A 25,977-nucleotide genomic window follows, 5' to 3' on the forward strand; every position below is an offset into this window, starting at 1 on the left:
GCTGAAAGCAGCTGGTGGCTGCATGAGAGAAACAATTTTAGGGGCAGGTATTCTTTCTTCAGTAGAATGTGACGCAGCCTTTGCAAAAATTTTAGGAATCGGAAAGATGTTCAAGGAGTCCATTGGATGAATGGAAAGATGAAGATCTGAGCACACTTCTGAGAAGAGGAATCCTGTTTGCACATTGCTATTCCCTAATCACCCCAAACGTTGTAATTCCCTAGTCAGTCCCTGGGCCCTCTTTATCTGTCAACGCTGATGGAATCCAGACAAACGAAGATGTCTAAAAGATGAAAGAGTTGTGGTGAGGCTCCTTCTGATACTGCTAGCTCACCACCACTGCAGCTTGAGAGTGCAGAGAATACCGAAATGCATTTTTAAAAATGCTTTGGGGGAAATCGAATTGTGACACCTGAAATGGAATTGAAAAAGGTTCACCCAATTTGTCACTTGTAAAGGGGGTGGTGGTGTTCCAATCCATCCTTAGTGGGGACATAACTCACAGACAGCTCTGAAACGGGAGAGGTGAATTTACATTCAAGAGGAAAGGGAGGAGGAGGAAAGAGGAGGGGTCAGGTGAAGCTGAGGAGTAATCCTAATTTCTAAACCACAGCTGGAGACTGAGAAAGCTACATCTGGATGATTAAATTTTAAGAAATTCTGATTCTCCTGTAGGGATGGGTGAACAAACAATGTATGAGATCACGAAGACTCTCCAACCATCATATTGTAGCCCGTCTTGTGCCCAATTTCCATTCGTGATTGCAATCACTGCTTGCTTTGTGTGAACAGAAGGGCACAAATTGAGCAGCAATTGAATGAGAGATTTGCACAAATCTCCTGAAATATGTACAAATCCCCCCAAATTTGCATGATTTTCCTAATTTGTGCACATTTCCTCCATAGAATAAAGTGGAGCTGATTCAGTCTACCGAGGGGACTTGCACAAATTACGAAATTTGCACAAACTGAGAATGAGACGAATGCGAGCATGCGTTCCAACAATTTGTGCATTGTTCAGTGGACACGTGCTCGTACTGGTGTTCGGAGCTTCAGATTGAGCATCCTTGCATGTTTTGCAAGCAAGAACAAACTTCTCCTATATCCCTATTCTCCTGGGCTCATGATACGCTGCATGTTTACCTTGCAAACTGTGGTCCATTGGAAAATGTTTGGTTTCTTCAAAAGCCTTACTTATTACTGGTCCTTTGAGGAGGGTATTGATAGCATCCACCTGCAAAGAAGCACATTCAGTCAGTCAGTCTTGAAAACTGGCCAGAAGTCTCCAGAGAGATAAATGGTTGTTTCTTCAGAATGGAGCTACCAAATTATGCATGGTGGGCTTTAAAACAGAGACATTCTCTTGAGCTGAATAATTAAGTGACGTGGAGCAAATGGTTGCTATTGGCAAATAAGAATTTAAAGTCAGGGAGGTCTATGAATGAGGCAGCTGAGGGAAGAATTGTGCAACTATCAACAATTGGCAGTTTCCAAGGGTGGCACAGCACTAATGGCGTTGCACTAGTGTAAGTCACAATGATATTAGGGCTTGCTGGTGCAATAGGAAAAGGCTGTGATTTCCTGCTGAAATTCACCAGCAAATCGCCGCTTTTCCCTTTTGCACTAGCAAGTACTAATGACAATGTACTACTATTGGTTTACGCTAGTGCACCGTCATTAGTGCTAGCACTGTGCCATCACCATCACTGGGTAGTACTCACTGCTATTACTAGAATATGGCAGGGGTGCACAAGGCACAGTCTATAGGCCACATACATCTTCCCAAGGCCTATACTGCAGCCTCCCGTGCCCTGAGCCCTGTTACCACCAAATGCCCACACCCAGCCACACATATTCCCCACTCTCCACTCCCTCTCCAGGTGATTCTCGTACAGATTGCTCTTTTCCTGCTGCTGCCAGTGGTCTGTATCAGAATCCCAGAGAGAAGGGCGTGGAGAGAGGGCTTTCCAGTCCTTCCTGTAGAGACCCTCACAGAGATCACTCCTTCCCCACCTCTGCTAGCAGCGAGGAAAGATCCTGTATCAGTAACACTTGGATGTATGCGTGTGTGTGTGAACGTGTGTGTGTGTGTATTTGTGTATATATATATATATGTGTGTCTCCGTGTGGTAAAAGATTTGAAGTTATTAACAGATAATATTACAATCCCAAGTGTAAGCTGAGACCTATCAGTTCAGAAGGAACTGAAGAGCTCCCGAGTGTCCTGCATGATTAACTTATGGAATTTCCAAATACAAGATGCAGTGCTTTGGAGTCCACTTTTCCTTCCAAAAGGAACCACCAAGCAGCTAACTATAAAATATCAAAACAAGCACAATGGGTAGTATCCAATGCTGCCCTTGCATGGGCAGCCCAGGGACAGTGCAGGGGCACATGTGCGGCCCCTACTGCTGGCGGCCGTGATGTAGCGCTTCCAGGGAGAAGTGCTGCAACAAGCGGAAACGCTCATTTCCAGAAGGGCGCAACCTGCCCCTTCCAAAAATGAGCTTTCCCACTCATTATGGCACTTCCCCTGGAAAGCGCTACATTGTGGCCGCCAGTGGTAGGGGCCACGCATGTGCTGCCACCACTGTCCCTGGGCCACCCATGCAATAGTGGCATTGGATGCTACCCAATAATATAAAAAACTAAGGAAACAAAATTATCCAATCAAAATACTACAATAACCAATTAATATCTAAGAGGGAGAAGGAACAATTCAATTATCATTAATAATTCAATTTAATTAATACAATATTCATAAATATTACAGAAATACATTACTACAGTAATTTCCCAGGGCATAGTCTGAAGGCAGCCACCTTGCTGAAGCTAAGCAAGTGTGGGTCTGGTCAGTGATTGGAGGAGAGACCACCTGGGAACCACATGTAGCCACCTTGAGTTCCATGATGGAAGAAAGGTGAGATATAAATGTAATAAAGACAAAATAAACGCAGTACAAAGGTTTCACAAAAAAAAAAAACACTAAGAGATATTAGGACTATTCTGTTTCTAGACCTTGAAAGTGAGGTGACATTCTCCTCAGAGAAAGAGAGGAACCCTACTGTAGGTTCCAGCAGACTGGGGCCACAAATGTCAACTGCCTGGGAGGGTCAGCATGAGCCTCCTTCTCCACACAATGCCCCATCCAGATAATGGCACCCATTATCTCCTGATGGGCTCCCACACCAGGTCCAGACTTTCCATCATCACCCCAATGACCTTAGAACCAGAGGAGATGAAAGGCCCCTGCCAAAGTCCAGAACCAAAGACACAGCGTCTCTTTGGTAAGGTGAAGACTCCCCGCCCTCAGCCCTGCTCAAGAGGAGGACGGAAGCACTAGGACAGGGATGAGGACTCACTGGAAAACTGTTGGAATGCAGAGACCCAAGACCCACTAACATAACTGGCTTTAAAATAGGATCAAACCTATTCATGTAGCATAGTTTTGCAATGGGCTATTAACTACAATGAAGCTTCCGTGCTCAGAGGGACTATACCCCTGAATACCAAGCGCTGGGGACAAACAACAGGAGGCAGCCATCACCTTCATACCCTGCCTGTGAGATTCCAGAGGCTGTCCTCCTGACCATTGCTGGAACCCAAAAGCTGGGCCCTCTTCTGACTGAGCAAGACCCCATCAGACTCTGTCCTGAACAAACCCTCCAGTTGCTGCTCAGCACTCCAGGTTGTTTTGCTAAGCACAGGGAAGAGGATGGCCTCTAAGACAGCAAGGTAGCCTTCCCCAATTTGGTGCCCTCCAGCAGCCCCAGCCAGCACAGCTAATGATGAGGAATGATTGGAGCTGTACTCCAAAACATCCAGAGGACGCTAGGTTGAGAAGCCCGGTGTAGTGCAAAGTCATGGACTGTCCTGTTCTTTATGTAAGGTTCTTGTGTTACCTGGTTAAAAAGATGCTCGAGGCAGCCATGTAGTTTGTCTTGCTTGTCTGAAGGTATCCTCATGTCACTGGGAAGTTCATCACCTATTGATGAAAGAAGTAAAGCTTTGGGCTTGTTCTCATGTACATTTACTTCAGTGGGAAGGACTTCAGAAGCAAATGACTATCTTTAGATTTGCTGACACATCTTCCTCTGGGTGTATTCCTCCATGCTGAACACTTTGCTCCTCCTTTTGCTTCCTTCACATCTCTAGCCACTAATCATATTCACACCATGCGCTCGTGAACTCCCACAGAGGTTGTTGGGCATAATCTCTTCCTAAGAAAGCATTTCCACTAGGTAAGCCAAGAAGAGACCTTACTGAAAAGAGAATCTTGAGAAGAAATGTTCTGTTTCATTGAAGCATGTGTGTGTGCGTGTGTGTGTATTTGTGTATGTTGGGGGTGGGGGTAGAGATTTAAAGTGGGGAAATGGCATGAAGGTGCAAAGGATTTTGCATCATCTCCTCCACTTCTGCCACTTCTCAATCTTTTTTTTAATCTATTTTTATTTTATTTTTATAAATGAAATAAACACTACCAACAATATAACCAGAATCTTCAGCTTCCAACATTACATGCCACTTCTCAATCTTGATCATCCCTCCTGAAGTGGCTTTTCCTATTTAAAAAGGACTAGCAGGATAATGTTACATTTTTCTGTAGGTAACATCTAGTCAGTAGAGGCTGGTGATGTCAATTTCAGTGGGGCTGTGATTCCATTCTGGGTTTCAGTCAGACCCAGCCAAAACTCTAGGGGAGCTATCGAATGTGATGTTTCAGTCAGAACCTGCCAGAACCCTAAAGGAGTTATCCAAGGTGCTGAACCCTATCCCCCAAATGGGTTCATCCCCTTTGATAGCTCCCCTACAGTTCTGGCTGGTTCTGACTGAAACCCAGAATGGAATCACAGCCCCACCGAAATCAGGACGAACAGCCTCCACTGCTCCTAGTTTAGGCTGTAGTCAACCTCTCTCACTGTATTCTTCTGAGGAGAGAGGAAGAGATGAACTGAAGGAGCTATTATCTGATTTGTTTCTTTGTTTAAAAGAGTAATAAGCGGCCTGTTTGGGAAAACCCTTCCAAGGTAGCACAGGAAATATAAAACCACAAAAAATAAAACTACAAAAGAACAATAAATCATAACAACAACAACAGCAATAACAATATCCTACATGGACAGGATGATTCAACTGGCTTTGGGAGATTTCCTTTCCACCTGGACATAGCACTTAATTTGGGGTTATAGCCGCACAGGTCCACATGCAAGTGCAGAGGAAGCACTAAGGCAGCGATGTTGAATCTCAGTCCCATAGGCCAAATCCAGCCAGTCTGGTGTCCCAATCTGGCCCTCTGGGGTTTCCCAAATGGTTATGCCCCCTTTCCCCCAAATGCCAATTGTTTGGTGGTTTCCTGGTTTGTGTGCAATTTTTCCTCATTCTAAAAGGTTGAAATGCCTCTCCTGTGGCTTAGTTACTGGCAATGAGACTTTTAAGCTAAAATATGGTAGTATTTTTGGTGGTTTTAGTCCCACCCTTTTTGCCTTTGGTCCCACCCCCTTTTGCCTTCAGCCCTGCCCACCACTGGAATGTGGCCCCCACCTGCTTCTCCAAAATAGAACCTGGCCTCAGGTGGAAAGAGATTCCATACCCTTACAGTAACAAAACAGAAGCGGAATAATACGCAGCCATCTGCAGACCATTGGTTTATGGTTTACCGGTGGTTGAACACTTTTCTATTAATGTCCCCACAGGCAAACATGGCATTCACTCACCTGATCCCATTTCATCACTGCCCAAGTAAGAGCTGTTACTCCGCACACTGGTGTAGGAAAGTACTGAGTCCCTGTTACTGTTGCATTCACTAGAAGAAGAAGAAGAAGAAGAAGAAGAAGAAGAAGAAGAAGAAGAAGAAGAAGGTGTAAACACTAAGAAATTCTCCTCACACAGAACTGTTAACTCCTTTGAAAAAACATTCATGAGATTTTTCCATTTCTATCCTGGCCATACTCCAAGTGTTTGATCCCGTTTACAATGGGCAATGGTTCAATGCAATAGAGGATACTATCCTTTAGTGACACACCAGCCTACTGAACTTCATCCTAGCGTATTTCACCTTCCACTGATGAAGATGAATTGCAGAACTGGGGCCTTATTCTTTGCTACCACAGTTCATGAGGGTGATTAAAGCTGATCCAGGGAGAAGAAGAGGATTAGCATTTCAGAATTAAACCCATCATGATTCTCCATGCTATTTGACCATGGGTACTTCATCACTACCCCTGAAACTAAGTTGCTTGTGTCCAAGGTGCAGATTTAACTTAAAACAGCTATGTTTCCACATATATATTAAGATGCCGTATGAAGGGAAACTGTTCTCTGTACTTATATTGTGCATTGCTTTGATTGCTAGCCTTGAGCTGATTTATGTCCTATGAGAACCAATTCCTGTGACCAAATAGACTCAGATGCTGCTGCATATGAAGGGCTACTCTGACCGATGATTTCTGCTAGAAGTACAGATGTGCAGTGCAATCCTTTATGTGTTTGCTCAGAACTAAGTCCCACTGTGTTCAATGGGCCTTACTCCCAGGTAGTTTGTACATTGGATTGCAGCTTTAGTTCCTCCCTTTCCTACAAGTCACCTTGCCTCTTTAACTCTAGCATAACTCAGATGCAGCCTGGAGCTTTATTCTGAATTAACACTAGACAATCACTGATGAACCCTATACATTTAAGAAATGCAGGTCACAAGTTTGCCAGGAAAGCTGAGGAACTGCCCTCCATGGACATTTAAGGCATGAATGTGGGATGGTTTATGTCTAGTGAATCTTGCAAAAGCCGCAGTTGGGACTGGAAGTACTTTTTAACTAATTAGGTGGAGCTGGAAGCACCTTCTCTGAACTTTCTATGAAGAATTCAATACTATACTTAATAATTTATGTACCACCTTTTAAATGTGTAATAAGCATTACAATCTTTATTTTTAAAACATGCTCAGAACAACCTGGAAGGTAGGTCTCTATTGCTCTCATTTTACAAATGGACAACAGAGGCCTGAGAGATAGTTGCTTGTCCAAGGCTCACACAGCAAGTCCATGACTAAGGTGATATTTGAACTCATGTATCTGGGGTTTGAGCCCCAAACCCCATCCACAGGACAACCACTGAGGACTTCCTAGGGACTCTTTTAAATACTTGAAAGCTCTTCTGGGAGCAGGGACTCATCTACTTTTGCCTATGTAACTCTGTGAGATGCCACATCTACAGAAGGCATAACAACAACAACAACAACACAGTAAAAGTATCGTGTTTCCTGGAGCCGTCAGTTTCGATTAAAATGACAAAAAGAAACATAGAGAGGGAAAAAGGATTCTCTCTCAACATGATTTCTGCCTGCAATATGTCTTCGTGTATGAGGCTTCTCCACCGTGGTGCCCTCCAGGTGTATTGGACTACAGCTCCCATCAGCCCCAGCCAGCATGGCCAATGGTCAGGGATGGTGGGAGTTGTAATCCAAAACATCTGGAGGGCACCACATTAGGGAAGGCGTGTGTGTGTGTGCGCGCGCACGCGCACACACATCTATCTCAAAGGTATCTATTTCTCTGCATTTCTGAAAGGAATATATCATGTTTAGGATTGCTGGAAACAGACATAAACTGCTATGAAAGGCAAACTGATTATGAACTAGATCTCCTGCAACAAAGCATGGCTAAGGCCAAAAAAGTCTCCTCTTAGCTGTACTTTGCCCAATCTTGTAAGCTCCATGATATCCATTTTCTGACTAGAAACTATCAAAACATATTTGATTCCTTTTTGAATGGCTATTACATATTTTATGTATGCTTAATTGTCTGTCTGACTCTAAAAGAGAGCAGACAGAATAATCTTTCTCATCTTTCATTTACGTCTAAATTCTGAAATAAGTGACAGTCCCAGTGGGAATCTGCCTTTGATCTCACTATGTCATCCAGAATAGATTAGGCTCAATTATAGGACCCATTAAACAAAACATGATGCAGGATTAGAAGTCATATGAAATGATGAATATAATAATTTCTATTACACTGAAACATGTTCACAGCATATTAAGTGGGTTTTAATACAAAGACACACTGCCAGAAAGAGACTAGCCTACCACCCACCAAAAGCTTTCCTATGGTACCCAAACGAGGGATTTAAACCATGAAAAATGTGCTTTTCTTCTTGTTCAGTGCTCAGCCCTTAGAGGAAATAAACACTGTTAATTCCTGTGACTAGCAATCTTGAGCTCATGACATCAGTGATTTAAATTTAGAAAGGAAAGAGCATTTCTAATTGAATTGCCATGGCCTATTTTGTTTAATGTGCAGATTGCAAAACATGCTGGGGATTTTCTAAAAAAAACTACCACAGACATCTGACAGCTCTTGGCTACTGCTCAGTAGCTTTCTGTGTTCAGTTGTCATGTTGAGTTCTTCTGGCTCACGTAAAGCACCATTTCCTTTGCCAACAATACAGGAGTAATACTCAGTCCACCTAGACAACTGTGCTCTCAACAAACGTAAGGACAGTGCAGGACCGTAGCTCAATGTTAGAGCACCTGCTTTGCATGCAGAACACCCTACGTTCAATCCCCGTATCTGCAGGTAGGGCTGGAAAAAACTCCTGCCTAAAACCCTGGAGAGCCACCACCAGTCAGTATCAACAATACTGGGCTAAATTGTCCTATTTTGAAGACAGAGTCCTCTGCTCCTGATGAGGACAATAGCTTACACACACTGCTTTTAGATATTAGAATGAATTATGGGTAGCATGCATCCCAGAAGAAGTCTGTTTCATAAATCTTTGCTCCATCTCCTTCCTTTCTGCCATACGGTTCTTTAAAATGCACTATCTCTTCTGCTAGCTAGGAAGAAAGGCCTTTGTTTCATCTCTTCTCAGCTTTGTGTGTGTGTTTTTTTTAAAGAGGCACAGCTTGAACTGCGTGATGTTTCTCTTGGTGACATATATGCTAGGAGGAGGAACAAGTCACTCCAGGATAAAAAACAAGATTTTCAGACACTTGAATAAATAGCTGGGAAAAGCAGTGTGGCATGGGTAGGGGAATGTCCACATTTGCTGTTGGGTTTTTTTTTGCCATGCTACGTTTAAGTCTTTTGGGAATATTGTTCATAGACTTGAATGGAAAGAAAACCTTCATACAACTACTGCTATTATAAGTGCTTCCAAGCTGCCTGAGAACTCCACTGATCCACCATGGTTCACAGTTACATGGTGTAAGTGGGGGGAACAGTCACACTAGATAAAGCTATCTAGCCCTGACTTTCTATGGAAGCCACAAAGAGGGTTTGCTCGTCACATTTCCATAGTGATGAGAGCAGTCAGAAGATATTTGAACAGTATACACCTACTACAGTTTGATAAAAATGTTGGCTTAAAAATATCACTGCTTATAGAGAAGCCAACTGGAGTTTCTGTGCTGGGGTACAGGAGCCTTAGTTCCTTATTTGCTGTGATCCACAAAGCACTAAATATAGAGTATTTTAACTTTAAATTGGGCATTTGGATTGAAATACACTGAGATTCTATCTACTGCTTTCTTTTGCTACCATGGAGTCATTTCCCACTCCTACTCCACATTAATCACCTCATGATACAGATGTGTTGCAGGGGTGGGGAGAGTCACTGACGGGTTGGATGAAGGGATTCTTTATTTGGGCCTATACTCATCTTGTACTTTCTGAAGCAGCAGAGAAGCTAGGTGAGGTCCCGGAAAAACTGAGCGGTTGGCAACTTTCCTGTATCTCCTGGTTAGAACAAGTGGGCAGGGGCCAAACTGAGGCCTGGGACTAGGGGTGGACCAACTTCGCCCGCCCACCCTGTGCACCGGACTCCTGCCACTTGCCGGACCCTGGCGGGTGCACAGGGCAAACCACTGGATGGCCCAGCAGGCACCTGGCGAGAGATCGTGGCGTTCTGTTTACCCGTGAGCCGCCATTTTGCAAAAAATCTGTGATTAAGCATTTTACGTAAATTGCCATTTTGTGCAAAATGGCAGCCATAAATAAGCCATTTACAGAAAATTGCAGGCACAAATGGTCTATTTATACCTGCAATTTTGTGTAAATGGCCTATTTACGGCCACTATTTTTTGCAAAATATCAATTTACATAAAAAGCTTACCTGCAGTTTTTCACAAAATGGTGGCTCGCAGGTAAGGTGGGATCTGTCAGGGTGGACACTGAGACCATAGAATCCCAGAGTAGTTCTGATTCTGAGGAACAGCAGTTGCTCCTGGGAGAGGAGCGCGCTCCTCTTTCCCAGGACCAACAGCTGACGGAGATTCCTCCCACCAGCATTCCTAGTTTAGTTAGCAGTCCAGGGAGTGACCGAGCACAGATAGCAGACTTGGTGGATGCGCGACGCAGACACAGAGAGCGGCGCCAGATGGAGGGCGCAGAAAGGAGGCGTAGTGCCAGGTTGGCGCGCAAACAACGGCTGCGCCCAGAGGATCCAAGGGAAAAGGGGAGGGACTCTCCCTAGTCTTTAAGTTCAGGGGTCTGCCAGTAATTCCCTTTCAAACGGGGACCAACTGTTCCAACTTAGGGTATAGGTACTGTGCTGCTCAGATCTAGTTGCAAACGGTATAGTTGTTAAGTTGTAAAAGAAGAATAAAGCTTTGAAAGGAATTCCTTTGTCTGTGTCTGCACTTGGCTACTGGATTAGACTGAGAGAGGCCTCCAAGGAGCCCTTGACAGGATCCTTGTGCTTGCCTGACTCAGTGCATGCCAAAACAGGCAAGTGCGGGGGTCCACAGACTGGTGTCCAGGGGGCCGACCGGGAGGATGTCCGCCAGACTCCACCCCCTTCCTAGATTTCTGCAACATCCCTACCTAGGACACCCTTTTTCTCCAAAGGATGAAGACTGACACCTTCATCTGTCAGTCTTCTTCACCCTTTGTAGAAGAAGAGTGTCCTAGGCTGTAATCCCCCCTTTGTAGACTTCTGAATTAGGTAGCTGAAGGCCAAAGCAGATATTACTTTAGATCTGTGTCTAGCAGCTAAATTTTGTTTTACTTCATTTTTACTTTAGAGTAGAGTAAAACAGGGCTCCCAATCCAGATCTTAACACCCTCCCCCAACACACACACAGTAGGGTCCCAGCTTGGATCGGGTACCATGAGCCTACTCTAGAGTAAAAATGACAAAAAGACGTAGCTGCTTGACACAGATTTCAAGTAACGACTCTTTTGTCTCTAAGAAATCTCTTACTGGCTGGTAGCTCCTTCTAAAACAGTACTTCCTATTCTGCTCTATCCTCACCTTACCATACACAGTGTGACCCAGAAATGGTTTCATGTAAGTCGTGAAAACCACTAAGTCCAAAGAAGCATTGCTGCAATTCCTGGTTGTGACATTTTCCAAACAGAGGGGCTGTGGTTAATTCTGTCTACTTCCAAGTGCCTCAGACTGGTGTCTGCTGACTTGAGTCATGCAAAGATCCTGCCATCAGCATAATCATTACTATAAAGTCCAATTAATCTGTGCTTTCTGCGGATGGTGTGTTTGTACACATAAGACAACAAATGATCAGTTCTGCAAACAACAGCTGTGGAGCCAGTCTCAAACCAACAGGCTTGTGCTCCTGAAAAACCCACAAAAGATTCCTCTTTCCAGCTGCTGTGCTTCATTGGATAAAGGGAGAAATTCTTCCTTCTGACCTCACCTGACCTGCCTGATCACTGAGGCCCTTCTGAAAGTTAATCCTGTGACAGACATGTGAACTGTGATAAGTTGTTGTGAACCCTAGACTGGATACACTGTACAAGCAATGATTAGGGCCTGAGCCAATACCACAAACGTCCCACTGTCATCTGTTACTGTACAGTTGGGAACAGGCTCAGGTTTTCAGTATATAAGGGGGACGATTCATTCACCAGCTGATTTTAAGCATCCAGCACTTTTCAAGGTAGGAAGGAATTGGTAACCATTTGGATTTCAGTCTGTTAGAATAGAATGGGACTAGAAAGCCATGGGAAAAAGCAACGGAGGGAGCATTTACGGCTGCATTTACCTTAAACTAAGGCCTTTATGGCCGCAAATGGCATCCTGGACACCATTTGCAGCCACAGTCAGTCCCTTCAGCCAGCAATACGGCATGGCGGCCATATCACTGGAAATCCACAGCCAGAGGATCCAGCCGAAGAGGATTCCGCGGGGAGGCGGAGGTAAGTGTTCCGTTCCACCACAGACTCCGGGGGGCCAGATTCTTTAGAATCTGGCCTCATTGGAGTCCGTGGCAGAATTCTCTGCCATCCCTAACATAAATTAAGGATTACTTTGTGTTTAAATCTTGGTGGCACCTATACAAGGTGATTAATATCATAATGTACTAGCTGGGGCCCATGAACACTTGGCTTGGCTTAGGGGAGGGGCCGTAGCTCAGTGGTAGAGCACCTGCTTTGCATACAGAAGGTCCCAAATGCAATCCTGGCATCTCCAGGTAGCACTAGGAAAGAATCCTTCTTGACAGCCCAGAGAGCTGCTGCCAGTCAGTGTTGACAATACTGGGCTACATGGACCATGATATGATTCATATAAGGCAGCTTCCTATGTTCCTAACACTCATGGTGGGTAGACGGGACATAGCAGAGGGAGAAAGTGACCCTGTATGCAACACACACCACTTTCTCACACACTTACATGCACCACACACAGAATTATCTCTCATATGATTTTGTACATGTCGATGTGCATGTACATACACACGTCATGAGTAAGGAATGCTGTATCCAGTAGTATACACAAGTTGCTACTATAACTATGAGTCTCTATTCCAATTGTTCTTAGAACTGTGTTAGCAGACTACTATTTGACCATGATGCCCTTTAACAGAGTCCCCCAAATCATGCTGAAAATAACAGAAAAATTAATGAAACCTTTCCAGGGCAAGAGTGCCATCTTCAAACAACTCCTTCTGCACTTTAGTGCAGCTGTACTAAACTGTGAGAAGGCATTGCTAGGTAGTGGATAGAGGCTGTTTTGTTCGTACATTCTCTGGGTTTCTGAGAACAGTATTCATGGTCAATTCAATTCCGCTGCATCATTACACAAGGCATTTAATTTTAATTTGTCTTTAATCTTTCATTTATCTTTCAAGTGGCCTCCCATGTGGCAGTCATAATGTATGGCAATCTTGCAGGACAGGATATAGAATCACTGCTCTATTCTCCAGGTGCATCCTTAAGATGGAGGATGGAGGATTTGTAGATGTATTTATACATAAAGGATAAAAGGACATGATCTAGCAAACGTTACCTTTGCCTAAGTCAGACATGATTAACTTTTGCTAGATTGGACCCAAAGTATCTTGTACAACAACATTTCACTTAACTGAGAGCAGAAAAAGGTTCATTGACTAAATAGGCATTCTTTACAGGTGGTAAGTGAAGTTAAAGGCATTACAAAATGTGTGTTGAGGATATCATGTGTGTTCATATCTGGGAAGCTACAATTTGAGTGGGGAGAGGAGTTTAAAAGTTTAATAATAAGAATAAGAATATGAGGAGGAGGAGGTTTATGGACAGTCCCTGAAGAAACTAGGGCACTGCTCCAGCTTTGTTGTTGTTCAGTCGTTAAGTCACGTCTGACTCTTCATGACCCCATGGACCATACCACGCCAGGCCTTCCTGTCCTCCGCTCTCTCCCGGAGTGTGCTCAAGTTCATATTCATTGCATCGGTGATGCTATCTAGCCATCTCATCCTCTGCCATCCCCTTCTCCTTTTGCCTTCAATCTTTCCCTGCATCAGGGTCTTTTCCGGGGAGTTTTCTCTTCGCATTAGGTGGCCAAAATACTGGAGCTTCAGCTTCAGTATCTATCCTTCCAATGAGCACTCAGGGTTGAGTTCCTTTAGGATGGACTGATTTGACCTCCCTGCAGTCCAGAGGACTCCCTGTGTTCCAAATTTGTTGGCATATTGAGTGCAGCACTTTAACAGCATCATCTTCTAGGATTTTAAATAGCTCAGCTGGAAGACTGTCATCTCCGCTAGCTTTGTTGTTAGTAATGCTTCTTAAGGCCCACTTGACTTCACTCTCGAGGATGTCCGGCTCAAGTTCAGTGACCACACTATCATGGCTATCAGGGACATTCAGATCTTTCCTGTATAGTTCTTCTGTGTATTCTTGCCACCTCTTCTTAATCTCATCTGCTTCTGTTAGGTCCCTGCCTTCTTTGTCCTTTATCATGCCCATCTTTGCACAAAATGTTCCCTTGAGATCTCCGATTTTCTTGAAAAGATCTCTAGTCTTTCCCATTCTGTTGTTTTCCTCAATTTCTTTGCATTGTTCATTGAAGAAGGCCTTCTTGTCTCTCCTTGCTATTCTCTGGAACTCTGCATTCAGTTGGATATATCTTCCCCTTTCTCCCTTGCTTTTCGCCTCCCTTCTTTCTTCAGCTACTTGTAAAGCCTCCTCAGACAGCCACATTGCTTTCTTGCATTTCTTTTTCTTTGGGATGGATTTTGTTGCTGACTCCTGAACAATGTTACGGACCTCCATCCATAGTTCCTCAGGGACTCTGTCTATCAGGTCTAATCCCTGAAATCTATTCCTCACCTCCACTGTATATTCCTAAGGGATATGATTGAGGTCATACCTGAATGGTTTAGTGGTTTTCCCTACGTTCTTCAATTTAAGCTGAAATTTTGCAAGATGCAGCTCATGATCTGAGCCACAGTCAGCTCCAGGTCTTGTTTTGACTGACTGTATAGAGCTTCTCCATCTTTGGCTGCAAAGGACATAATCAATCTGATTTCGATATTGACCATCTGGTGATGTCCATGTGAAGAGTCACCTCTTGTGCTGTTGGAAAAGAGTGTTTGCTATGATCAGCGTGTTCTCTTGACAAAACTCTATTAGCCTTTGTCCTGCTTCATTTTGTACGCCAAGGCCATACTTGCCTGTTATTTCTTGACTTCCTACTTTAGCTTTCCAATCCCCTATGACGAAAAGGACATATTTTTTTGGTGTTAGTTCTAGAAGGTGTTGTAGGTCTTCATAGAACCCATCAACCTCAGCTTCTTCGGCCTCAGTGGTTGGAGCACAGACCTGAATTACTGTGATGTTGAATGGTTTGCCTTGGATTCATACTGAGATCATTCTATCGTTTTTGAGATTGTACCCCAGTACTACTTTTCACACCCTTTTGTTGACTATGAGTGCTACTCCATTTCTTCTAAGGGATTCTTGCCCACAGTAGTAGATATAATGGTCACCTGAATTAAATTCACCCATGCCTGTCCATTTTAGTTCGCTGATTCCCAAGATGTCGATGTTCAATCTTGCCATCTCATGTTTGACCACCTCCAGCTTACCTTGATTCATTGATCTGACATTCCAGGTTCCTAAACAATATTGTTCTAAATATTGTTAAACAGCATCGGACTTTCTTTTCACCACCAGTCACATCCACAGCTGAGTGTCCTTTTGGCTTTGGCCCAGCCGCTTCACTCTTTCTGGCGCTACTTGGAAATTCCCTCTGCTCTTCCCCAGTAGTATATTGGACACCTTCCAACCTGAGGGGCTTATCTTCTGGCGTCATCTCTCTTAGCCTTGTGATACGTTCCATGGGGTTTTCTTGGCAAGAATACTGGAGTATTCGACTATATTTGTTGATGCGTTAACAAGCAGGACTTGTAACACAATGTTCCAGTTTATCCCACCCACTAAGAGGACTGCTGTGAAGGCCTCTCAGGTGGGGTGGGGGAAGGGACGTTTCCAGAGTGAGGAAAGAATAAAGGACAACTTTTTCATCCCCCCTCCTTGAGGTTTTCTTCTGCTGTGCCATTTAGCACTACAGATTTGCCAGCCCCAACACACACTTTATGGCGATACAGTGGTGGCTTAGGAGAGCAGTTATGGAGAGTATGAATGGGAAAAGAGTGCCTTTTTTTATTTCTTCCCAAAACATCCCTACATAGTGCAGGGGAGAAGGTTTTTTAATCTCATGGCCCACATCCCCTAATCCTACCCTCTCCAGGGTATTTAGGATGGTATCCAACAATGTCTTTCCACCAGAGTAGAATCATAGAATCACAGAATAGTAGGGTTGGAAGGGGCCTACAAGACCATCGAGTCCATCCCCCTGCTCAGTGCAGGAATCCAAGTCAGAGCATCGCTGGAGTATTGACATCGTTGGAAGGCTAAATCCCCCCTCCTAGGCCCCCCCCCCACATCTGTTCTGGAGGGTTGGGAGATGCCCTGGAGCAGATTTAGGGGGCATGCAGGGGATTGCAGGACCAAGGGAAAGGGGAAGTCCTGCTGTGCAAGTCCTTCCGTAGCACTGGATTTAGTCCTTATTTTAAGGAGTTCTGGCAGGTCAATTATTTATACAACCTCTCCCTCCCTCCCTCCCTCTCATCTTGTAAGTTCATAGGTTCCTGCCAGGCGGTTTTTGTGATTTAAAAAAAACATTTTAATTTATAACAAAATTATATAGTTCTGCATACCTAGGGTGTTCTGCAATTATGTAGAAACCACTCCCTTACTTTTGGGTGGTCTCATTTTGCTAGGTACACAACTACCCAGGTTTCCAATCAGAAGAAATACTCAGCCAGAAGAATGTACGCACTCCGACGATACAGGTTTTAACAGTATTCTATTGTTAAATTGGTTATTTACTTGGACATACATATACGTTGGCTTCTTCTGTCTTAATATCCAAGCGCTATGCCCCACTGAACTCACCTGTAGGAATCTCTGTAACTCATCGTATCATGTCCTGAGTCTTCCTGGTCCTCCTCAGATACCTTGAAACAAACTTTCTTCATGCCATGCTCCGCTTTGTCAATATCGTTGTCCTCTGTGACCAAGGATGTGGAGGATATCTCCTCCGTGGAGGGAGGCTCACATAATTCAGTTGCTGTAGGTTCAGTAATGGTGGACAAAAGCCTGGAGACGTAGAACATTATCATGGTGAGAAAAATAAACCAAGGGCTCCAGGAGCCAGAAGCACAACATGTGCTACAGATACATGGGGTCACATGTAGACTAGAATTTTGGGAAATCCCATTTGAACCTGCTCATTCTCTAACTTCTTCATCGGAGGCCCTACAGCAGATGCTCCCACCTTCAGAAATGTTGACTGAGTATAGGACCTGCTTGGTGCTGGCACCACAGTTGTGTAATGCTGTTCCTATGGCAATTTAGCTAGTTCCTACTCTTTTTGCTTTCAGGCACCAGGTGGACCATTTTATTCCCCTGTGTATTTAATGGATGATGTTTTGATTCTGTCTTTACTGTCAATTGCTGCTGTTTTACTGCTTTTATTGGTTTGTATTGTAAATATTTTTAACTTGGCCAAGTTAATATTTTTAACTTGGTGTTTGGCCAGTTCTGGTCGACTACTTGTGTGCTTGACCCTTGCCCTTCATGGCTTATTAAATCAAACAAGGAGGGGATGTCTGGCTGGGTCCAGGAGGTTGTATATTCTTCCTTGAGAGAGGGAGTGGTGCCAGCCTCTTTAAAAGAGGCGGTAATCAGACCGGTCCTGAAAAAGCCTAGCCTGGACCCAGAGGACATTAACAACTATAGGCCAGTGGCCAACATCCCCTTCCTGGGCAAGGTGCTTGAGCGGGTGGTTGCAGGACAGCTCCAGGCACTCTTGAATGAAATGGATTATCTAGATCATTTCAGTCAGGCTTCAGGCCTGGTTTTGGAATGGCCTTCGTCGCCCTGTGGGATGACCTCTGCCAGGAAAGAGATGGGGGAGTGAAACTCTTGATTCTCCTGGACCTTTCTGTGGCTTTTGATACCATTGACCATGGTATCCTTCTGGATAGGTTGTCTGGGTTGGGAGTTGGAGGCACTGTACTGCAGTGGTTCCACTCCTACTTGGATGGCCAATTCCAGAATATGGCGCTGGGGGATCATTGCTCTGTGCCACGGCAATTATACCATGAGGTTCCACAGGGCTCAATTTTATCCCCTATGCTGTTCAACAACTACATGAAATCGCTCGGAGAGATTATCTGAAGGTGTGGGCTGAGGTGCCATCAACATGCAGATGACACCCAGCTCTACCTCTGTTTCTCATCAAACCCAGGTGAGGCAGTGGCTGTTATGAATCAGTGCCTGGGCATGTTAATGGACTGGATGATGGCCAATAAACTGCAACTCAATCCAGACAAGATGGAGGTACTGTTAGTGGGTGGCTCATCAGCCTGGCTAGGTCATATTCAACTTGTTCTGGAGGGGGATGCACTCCCCCTAAAGGATCAGGTTCATAGTTTGGGGGTGCTCTTGGACCCAGAACTTTCACTTGAGGCACAGGTGAACTCAGTGGCATGGAGCACTTTTTATCAGCTTAGGCTGGTATATCAACTACACCCTTATCTGGACAGAGACTACCTACAGTTATCCATACTCTGATAACCTCTCATCTGGATTAAAAAGGTAAAGGTGTCCCCAACCAGTCGTGTCCGACTCTAGGGTGTGGTGCTCATCTCCATTTCTAAGCCGAAGAGCCAGCGCTGTCCAAAGACGCTTTCGTGGTCATGTGGCCGGCATGACTGAACACCGAGGTGCACGGAATGCTGTTACCTTTCCCACCGAAGTGGTGCCTATTTATCTACTTGCAATTTCTTGCTTTCGAACTGCTAGGTTGGCAGGAGCTGGGACTGAAGACAGGAGCTCACTCCGTCATGCGGCACTACGTTGGGCTGCCTTTGAAAATGGTCTGGAAACTTCAGCTAGTCCAAAATAGGGCAGCAAGGTTGTTAACAGGGACTGGCCAACGAGCTCACATTACACCAGTACTTTTCCAGCTGCACCGGCTGCCAGTCCATTTTCAGGCCCGATTCAAAGTGCTGGTATTAACATTAAAAGCCCTTAACGGCTTGGGGCCAGGTTATCTGAAGGATCGTCTCCTCCCATATGTGCCTGATTGGACCCTAAGATCATCCTCAGTAGTCCTTCCCCATCAGCCCCTACCAAAGGAAGTGAGGTGAGTGGCTACTAGGAGGAGGGCCTTTTCTGCTGTGGCACCCTGGCTGTCGAATGAGCTCCCTAGAGAGGTCGTTCACTTGGCACCTACATTGTACTGCTTCTGGTGCCAAGTGAAGGCCTTTTTATTCTCCCAGTATTTTAGCATTTTAGCTTCCTAGTCTTTTAGATTTGCTGTTTTAAATCTGTATTTTAAATCTCTGCATTGCTGCTAGGTTTTATTCTGGTTGTATATTGTAGTTTTAATGCTTTTATATTTTATATTTTTTTATCCTGCATTTTTTTGGTTTTAATTTTCGTGAACCACCCAGAGAGCTTCAGCTATTGGGTGGTACAGAAATTAATTAATTAATTAAATAAATCTTTTTATGTTAGCCACCTTGTAAATTTCCTGCTGAAAGGGTGGGGTAGAAATGTTTTCAGTCAATCAATCGAGTTTATGGCAGGAAATTCATGCAAGTCTCTAATTTTATTTTTGATTTATGCAAAGTCTCTAGTTTGCTAACTTTTTTGATTCCTCAAAATTACAAAAAGGCAACAAGACTGTTTATTAAAGACTCTACATATACATTCAGAAGCCAGTGGGCTTCGTAGCCTGCTATTTATTTAGACTGAGTTACAACAGAAAACATCAGACAAAATAGAATAAAGTATTATTCCATTACATTTCCCTGTCCTGATTTAACCCTGAGCCCCCAAAACCAGCCCAAGCAGGTAGATCTTATAAACACTTCCAAAAGGTGTGGAGGCTTGGATAGATTAGTCTGTAGTGGGAGATAATATAACTGGGAGTGGCAGGTAGCCACTGCAAATGGCTCTCACTAGATTCTTGCTGACTGAGCCTGATGCAGAGGTATACTTAAATTTATCACATTGAATTATATCTGGAAAGCAAAAGCTTCCCACTGTAGATGCTAGAGGAAATTCCACTTTTGGCGAGGGGAGCAGAGTTAAATGAAACACTTCCTTCAATAGAGTTTGGGATGCCAAAAAAGGAATGTCAAACATACATCTTAGTTTAGTAGAGCACAGTTAGGAAATCTGTGGCACTTCAGATTTTGTTGCACTCCAGTTGGGGCAATGAGGTGGAAGGGAGACGTGGCACATGATTCCACAGGCTGCTCTTATACCCTCACCACAGTTATTGCATTGGGAACATTACATCCGAACTTATATTCTCCCCATATGACTACAGATGCTTCTATTTCACTGTCTTCCAAACCATCCTTTTTCATTCAGCTCCCTACCAAAGGTTCCATTCTTAATAGGTAATGGTAATGATGTAGAATAGAAAGGAGAAACACCCAAAAGAGAGTTACAGCCCATTCGATCAATGGGAGCCATGGAGACTGATAATTTTTCCTGCAGTCACCTCTGTCTTTTGTATGCAGAAGGAAGTCATAGTGCATGCTGCACAGATGGTCCTGATGGGCAGCAAACTTATTTTCTGACTGCTTATTCCTGTTCATCAGGCTGTTATACATCCCCCTTTCTCCCAAAAGTACTGCGACATTCAAGACTGCACACAAAGATTTATAAAAGCAAAACGTTAACCAACTCACTTATTGATCTGAAAGACATATTGCTTCATTTCCTTAACTGCTATGTCTAGTTTGTTGAAGAGCTGCAAATAGGAGTCCTGTATCTCTCGATCCTCTTGTTTCAACAGAAAGGCAAGACCCCTTTCCTCTTGAGTGGCTCCTCCATTCTCTTGGCCATAGCAACCACTATATTGTCCATGTGGGCTGAGGTCCCCATTTTCCAGAGTCAAACACCTCCATGATGGTGCAGCCATGGTGGCTATGCAATGCTGAGTGTATGAGACTGGATTTAAGTTTCCTATTAAGCATAAAAGATTCTCATTACTAAAAGCACTCATTTTTAAAGACGGATATTAAGTTTTGCAAATGTGGCTGGTAGGGACAGTCATTTATTTGTTAAACTAAGCACGTTTATTGTAAAATAAAATAATGAAATTGCCATCAAGACAGCAGAAGCTTTATGATTATTTGATACAGTATGCCTAATTTATTTAACTAGTTTTCTAGACTATGGACAACTTCATTCAACAACAGAGGAAAGTAGAAACAGTTGAATCAACACAATGTTTTATACATTATCCCATAGGAACAGAGGAAGCTGCCTTAGACCAGTTTAGATTATTTGTCCATCTACCAATGTATTTGAGGAAGGGCTGTAGCTCAATGGCTGATCACATGCTTTGCATGCAAATGGTTTAATCCCTAGCACCTCCAGCTAGGGCTGGGAAAGATCCACAGCCATGATGGCTGGGGATGATGGGAGTTATAGACCAACACATCTGGGCACCAGGTTGGGGAAAGCTGGTATGGACAATACTGAACTAGATAGACCAATGTTCTGACTTGGTATAAAGCAGCTTCCTATGTAACCCGTGTCTAATGCAATAATGGAATTGTAGAGGGGAAGCATCAGGCAAATGAATAAAGTAGAAACAGAGAAACTATGGAGAAGTTCGTTCCCCCTAACCACTGAAGACTCCTTCAGGCTCTGTGCCTTTGGTAGATAAATTCTTTAAAATTAAGCATGAGGACTAGAATTTACTTGTTAAATTTACTAAGTTGCAATTATCAGCATGCTGATAGGTATACTGAGGTCTGTCAGATTTTGTGACTTTTGGTGCAACCACAGCAAAGAATTAGACCTGTGGCCTTCCCTTTCCTGTTGCCAGCATCTCAATAGTTCCTTGTATCATCAGAGAATGTCTTGGGTCAACATAATGGAGGATTGACAGGAAGGCCTGGCGTGCTATGGTCCATGGGTCACGAAGAGTCAGACACAACTTAACGACTGAACAACAACAACAACAACAATGGAGGATTGCTCTTCACACTTATGCCAACGGAAGATTATTATTGTCCAACTGCCTGCTTACAGCTTCTAAGCCTTGCGGCCATAATATATTTGCACAGTGGCAGATCTCTTTTGCCTTTCAGTAATTCATTTCCAGTCAATAAATCATCCCTTCCACACAGGAAAAACGAAATCTGTTCGAGGTCATTTGGTTGTCATGTGTAGGATGTTAGCTATGCTCATCCTCACCCACCCTCCCAATCCCCCCATGACCTATGACAGAGTCAGATATTCAGATGAAAACCTCAAAGGCCTCCTTGTATCTCAGTAGAAACTCCTTCTTCTTGAATGTGGTCTTGAACTACAACTGATTGCTACACTCCAATGGAGACTGCTCTTAGAGCTACTGAATACCTTGTTCTGGATCAAGGCCAATGATAGAAGGTTTCCGCCCAATGCGAATGCTGAATGACCTTCCCATGGAGGTAGTGTTTTTGGGGTATGATACTTCCATGAGGTTAATGTGGCAGTTGGTGGGGCAGAAATCCATGCAGTTCAGGGGGTGAGGCTCTATTGTAGCTTTTTTGAAGGCCGGGCTCACCTTCATTTTCAACTCATCTGCAAACTAGGGAAAGAAAAACTGTTTATCTCATTTGTACAAACACACGCATCTACAAATTGCCTCCTTGAGGCCCCTTTTCCTTCTTTCTATCATAACCTCTATCCACAAAAAGAAAAGCTAACCTCCGTGGCCCTCTTTCCAAGTAATTCACAGGAAAAGGACTCTCTAAAGAACTACACAAACCCATGTTTGGCTTGTACAAGTAACGCTCACAGAATCCAGGAGAGACAAGGAGTAAGGTAGTAAACAGCTTAGGTAGAATATTGATCTGCAAATGTGGTTGTTGAAAGTGCTGTATTCCTAATGACAATTTCAAATAAAATCTTTTAAATAAATATTTAATTTTTAAAAAACGTAATGAGGAAAACCAAATTCTGTGTTCAAATGCTTAAAGTATGGCATCACCAATAGATTTCATGAAAGTTAAGGAAAATGAGAAAATTTACCTAACCTGTATAATTCTGGTTATACAGCAGTTTTCAGTGCTGTCACAGTGCTAGCTTAAACAAACATTTGTGCAATGTCATTAGTACTTACTAGGCAAAGGGGGAAAATGCCAATATGCCACCAAAATTTGGTGGCAAACCACACTGCCAAAATTCAGTGGCGAATCACTGCTTTTTCCCCTTTGTCTAGCACGCCCCAATGACATTGCATAAACATTGGTTTATGCTAGCACAATGTCATTAGCACTAGCACTGTGACAGCATTGGATACTGCCCACAGAATTTGCCTTAGCATCTGACATATATTGTGGGAAACCTGTGGCCTTCAAGCTGTTGCTGGAACTCCAAGTCCCATCAGCCCCAAGCAGCATGAGTAAAGGTCAGGGATGATGGGTGTTGAAATCCAACAACATCTGGAGGGCCACAGCTACCCTGTTCCTGGTTTAGAAGTCAATGTAATAGAAACATTGAAACAGTACAGTTAGGACCAATTATGCCTTCCCTATTAGCACTGGCTAACTTCAATGCTGCAAATTTCATCTAAATCATGAATATTCCATGGCTATTGGACAGAATCCTGCGAGAATCTTACTGAAAATATCACAATGTAGAAATTCTAAAGTCTGTGACAGCTGACAAATGGTTACATTCCAAGTAATAGTACCAGATGTAACCTGCGGCTCTGATCCAAAAGATGGAGCAGTTAGGTCTGGATGTCAGCCACCCCTTTTAAAAACCTGGGACAGTATCCAACTGTGTCATTCCGTCAGCACAAACGATGCTGCCTTAGCGGAAACTAGGTTTTGAACTACGTACAAGAGAAGAATCCAACCAAACTATGTTTCTGCAAGGATGGTTTCGCAAGCAGTTGTGCATTATGCTTATGCAACTGATTGCACAACAGGTTGTACAACCAGTTGCAAAAGCATAATGGACAACCGCTTGTGCAATGGAAAGATTCAGCAGAGCTCTGCTAGCACGATTTGAGTTTGCAGAATGACACCGTTGGATACTGCCCCTGGAATCCCACTGATCAGTTGTTAGTGGGATTGGATGGCAGCCTGAATCCAACCAGTTCCTCCCTCTCCAAAACACCTGATCCACAGGAATGAGATCTTGGATTTGTAAAAAAAAAAAAAAAAGGGGGGGGGGCATGTATATCCAGACCTAGCTGTTGAATTAGAAAGCCTGCTTCTATGTGTACAAAGCCCTTAACTGGATCAAATGTGGGTGTTTCATAATCAGATACTGACATGACTTTGCAATCTCAACAAAATCAACAAGCCATTTGAAAGTTTAATATGCACAACTGAATACACAAACAACATCTAGATCAACCTCCTTAATTTGGAGCACACACTATCTGAAGACATCACTGTGGTCTAGTGGCCCCACAAGTTCTACAAAAAGACTGTGCTACATAAAGTGATCCTACCTCTTGATAGCTGGCAACTCTTCTGCTGATACTTTCCAGCTTTGTGTCACAAATCTGCCGGAATTCATATTGGGGCATGGTCACCACAGCACTGCTCAGGGCCATGAGCCTCCTGCAGTTCCTCACAAAGTAACTGTCATCTGTAGCAAAGGCCTCTAAAATCTAAAGCAGGAGAAATAAATGGTTTTGCTTGGTTGGACTATTCTGCCAAAAACCTCCAAGACAACAAAATATCGACCATACAGCATCATGTATGATTGCACTGTTCCAAAGACCAAAAAAAGAGGGGGGGACCAAAAAAAGAGGGGGGGACCACTGCACAGGTGGAAATGGTTCCCAATGTGTTTCAAGAGAAATTTTGATCCAGCAAAAGTTTTTATGCTTCTTAGTAAAAACTGCTTGGGACAAGGTTACTGCTGCAGCACACTTAAGCAGACCGCACAGTTCCCAAAGTAGTGTAGTATTCTTGTACTTACTCCCAAAATATCCAAGTTTCTTAGATTCAGATAATCGATTCACTTTCCTGACAACACGGCTTGCATTTGAAGACTGTTATCACCGATAGCTTGCTCCTAGTGGGAGTTTTAAATGGCAAGGCTACTGCATGTTGATTGCAACAGTGACATGAAAATCATGGCCACACTGAGGGGTGGTGATGGAAAAGCATTTGCCCCTTCCCCATGTTTCAAATCACTTGTGATCATTCCTTAGGAGGGTCTATATCTCTAGGTTTTATATGTAACAAAGTAATCATAAATCTGCTCTTAAAATACACCACTTTTTTTGCAATTTAGTCTTGAATGCATCAAAAAGCAAGGCCAATATTGCCTTCCCCTAATTAAATCTCATTCCCACCTTTCCACTAAAACCCAAAATGGTACCAGTGGCCAACATAATTCCATCCCTAGAAATGTTAACAAAGTACATTCCAAATGGCCTCTTTAATATGGCACTGAGGATATTTCCTGACTTTGGATAGTTTTTTCCTCTAGATTCTGGCATAAGAGCAGCAACTACATGTTACTGTTACTAAACACATGTATTGGCTTAAACACATTGACGCTGAAGTCCACTGATTTCACTGGAACCCGATTCTAAGCAAGGGTGCTTAGACTTGCAGCCCAACCTATGACAGTGATGATGATGATGAGATTATAATGATGATCTATACCCCACTCGTCAGCCAGAAAGGCTGGCAGAGCAGCTTACAGATAAATCAAAACAAGACAGTCCCTGCTCTCAGGCTTAGAATCTAAAAAGACACAACACCAGAGGAAAAATGCATAGGGAGGGGAAAAGGAAAATAATCTGGCAACTTCATCTTCAAATAGTCTTTGTGTGAAGAAGCAGTAAAACATCTGATGTCCTGTCAATCCTATGCATGTTTAATTAGAAGTAAGTCTCACTGAGATCAACAGGGCTTATTCTCTGGCAAGTGGGTTTAGGGTTGTAGCCTAAATGAATTAAAGTTGCTATTGCACGCAAGCCCAGACTGTTTCCATTCCACATCCTAGGAATTTCCTAGGCTAAGTGACTGCAACGGACATGAATTTGAGGCATAGTGAACTGCCCTGCCTCAACAGTCAACAGCCTGATTTGTTATACCTAAAAGTATACCAGATGGAGTCATTCTCCTGCATTCCTACTGATCAGCATGCATTTCAAGCACCACAACTACCATTGTTTGCTGTGTCAACTCTCAGCCTTCCAAGA

General features: G+C 43.6%; 1 protein-coding gene and 1 long non-coding RNA gene across 3 annotated transcripts in view; one reads left to right on the forward strand and one right to left on the reverse strand.

Annotated features, from left to right (window-relative positions):
- The window catches only part of PREX1 (phosphatidylinositol-3,4,5-trisphosphate dependent Rac exchange factor 1), a 335,075-nt gene that overhangs the window by 27,593 nt on the left and 281,505 nt on the right, over nt 1–25,977 (reverse strand). For both annotated transcript variants that reach the window (XM_084854076.1, XM_084854075.1), the window contains 7 exons: nt 24,265–24,426; nt 22,176–22,386; nt 20,492–20,768; nt 16,674–16,877; nt 5,715–5,803; nt 3,903–3,985; nt 1,144–1,234 (listed from right to left, as the gene is read on the reverse strand). In XM_084854076.1, coding sequence (XP_084710202.1) covers nt 1,144–1,234; nt 3,903–3,985; nt 5,715–5,803; nt 16,674–16,877; nt 20,492–20,768; nt 22,176–22,386; nt 24,265–24,426 — 1,117 coding nt within the window. The remainder of the gene's footprint in view (nt 1–1,143; nt 1,235–3,902; nt 3,986–5,714; nt 5,804–16,673; nt 16,878–20,491; nt 20,769–22,175; nt 22,387–24,264; nt 24,427–25,977) is intronic.
- Nucleotides 11,747–25,977, forward strand: part of LOC146348815 (uncharacterized) — a 28,696-nt gene continuing 14,465 nt past the window's right edge. The window contains exon 1 of the long non-coding RNA XR_014790717.1: nt 11,747–12,152. This is a non-coding gene — a long non-coding RNA (uncharacterized LOC146348815). The remainder of the gene's footprint in view (nt 12,153–25,977) is intronic.

Source organism: Heloderma suspectum, chromosome 4 (genome assembly GCF_057233095.1).
Source record: "Heloderma suspectum isolate Gila_16-S chromosome 4, 16-S_ref, whole genome shotgun sequence".
NCBI classification, from domain to species: domain Eukaryota; kingdom Metazoa; phylum Chordata; class Lepidosauria; order Squamata; family Helodermatidae; genus Heloderma; species Heloderma suspectum.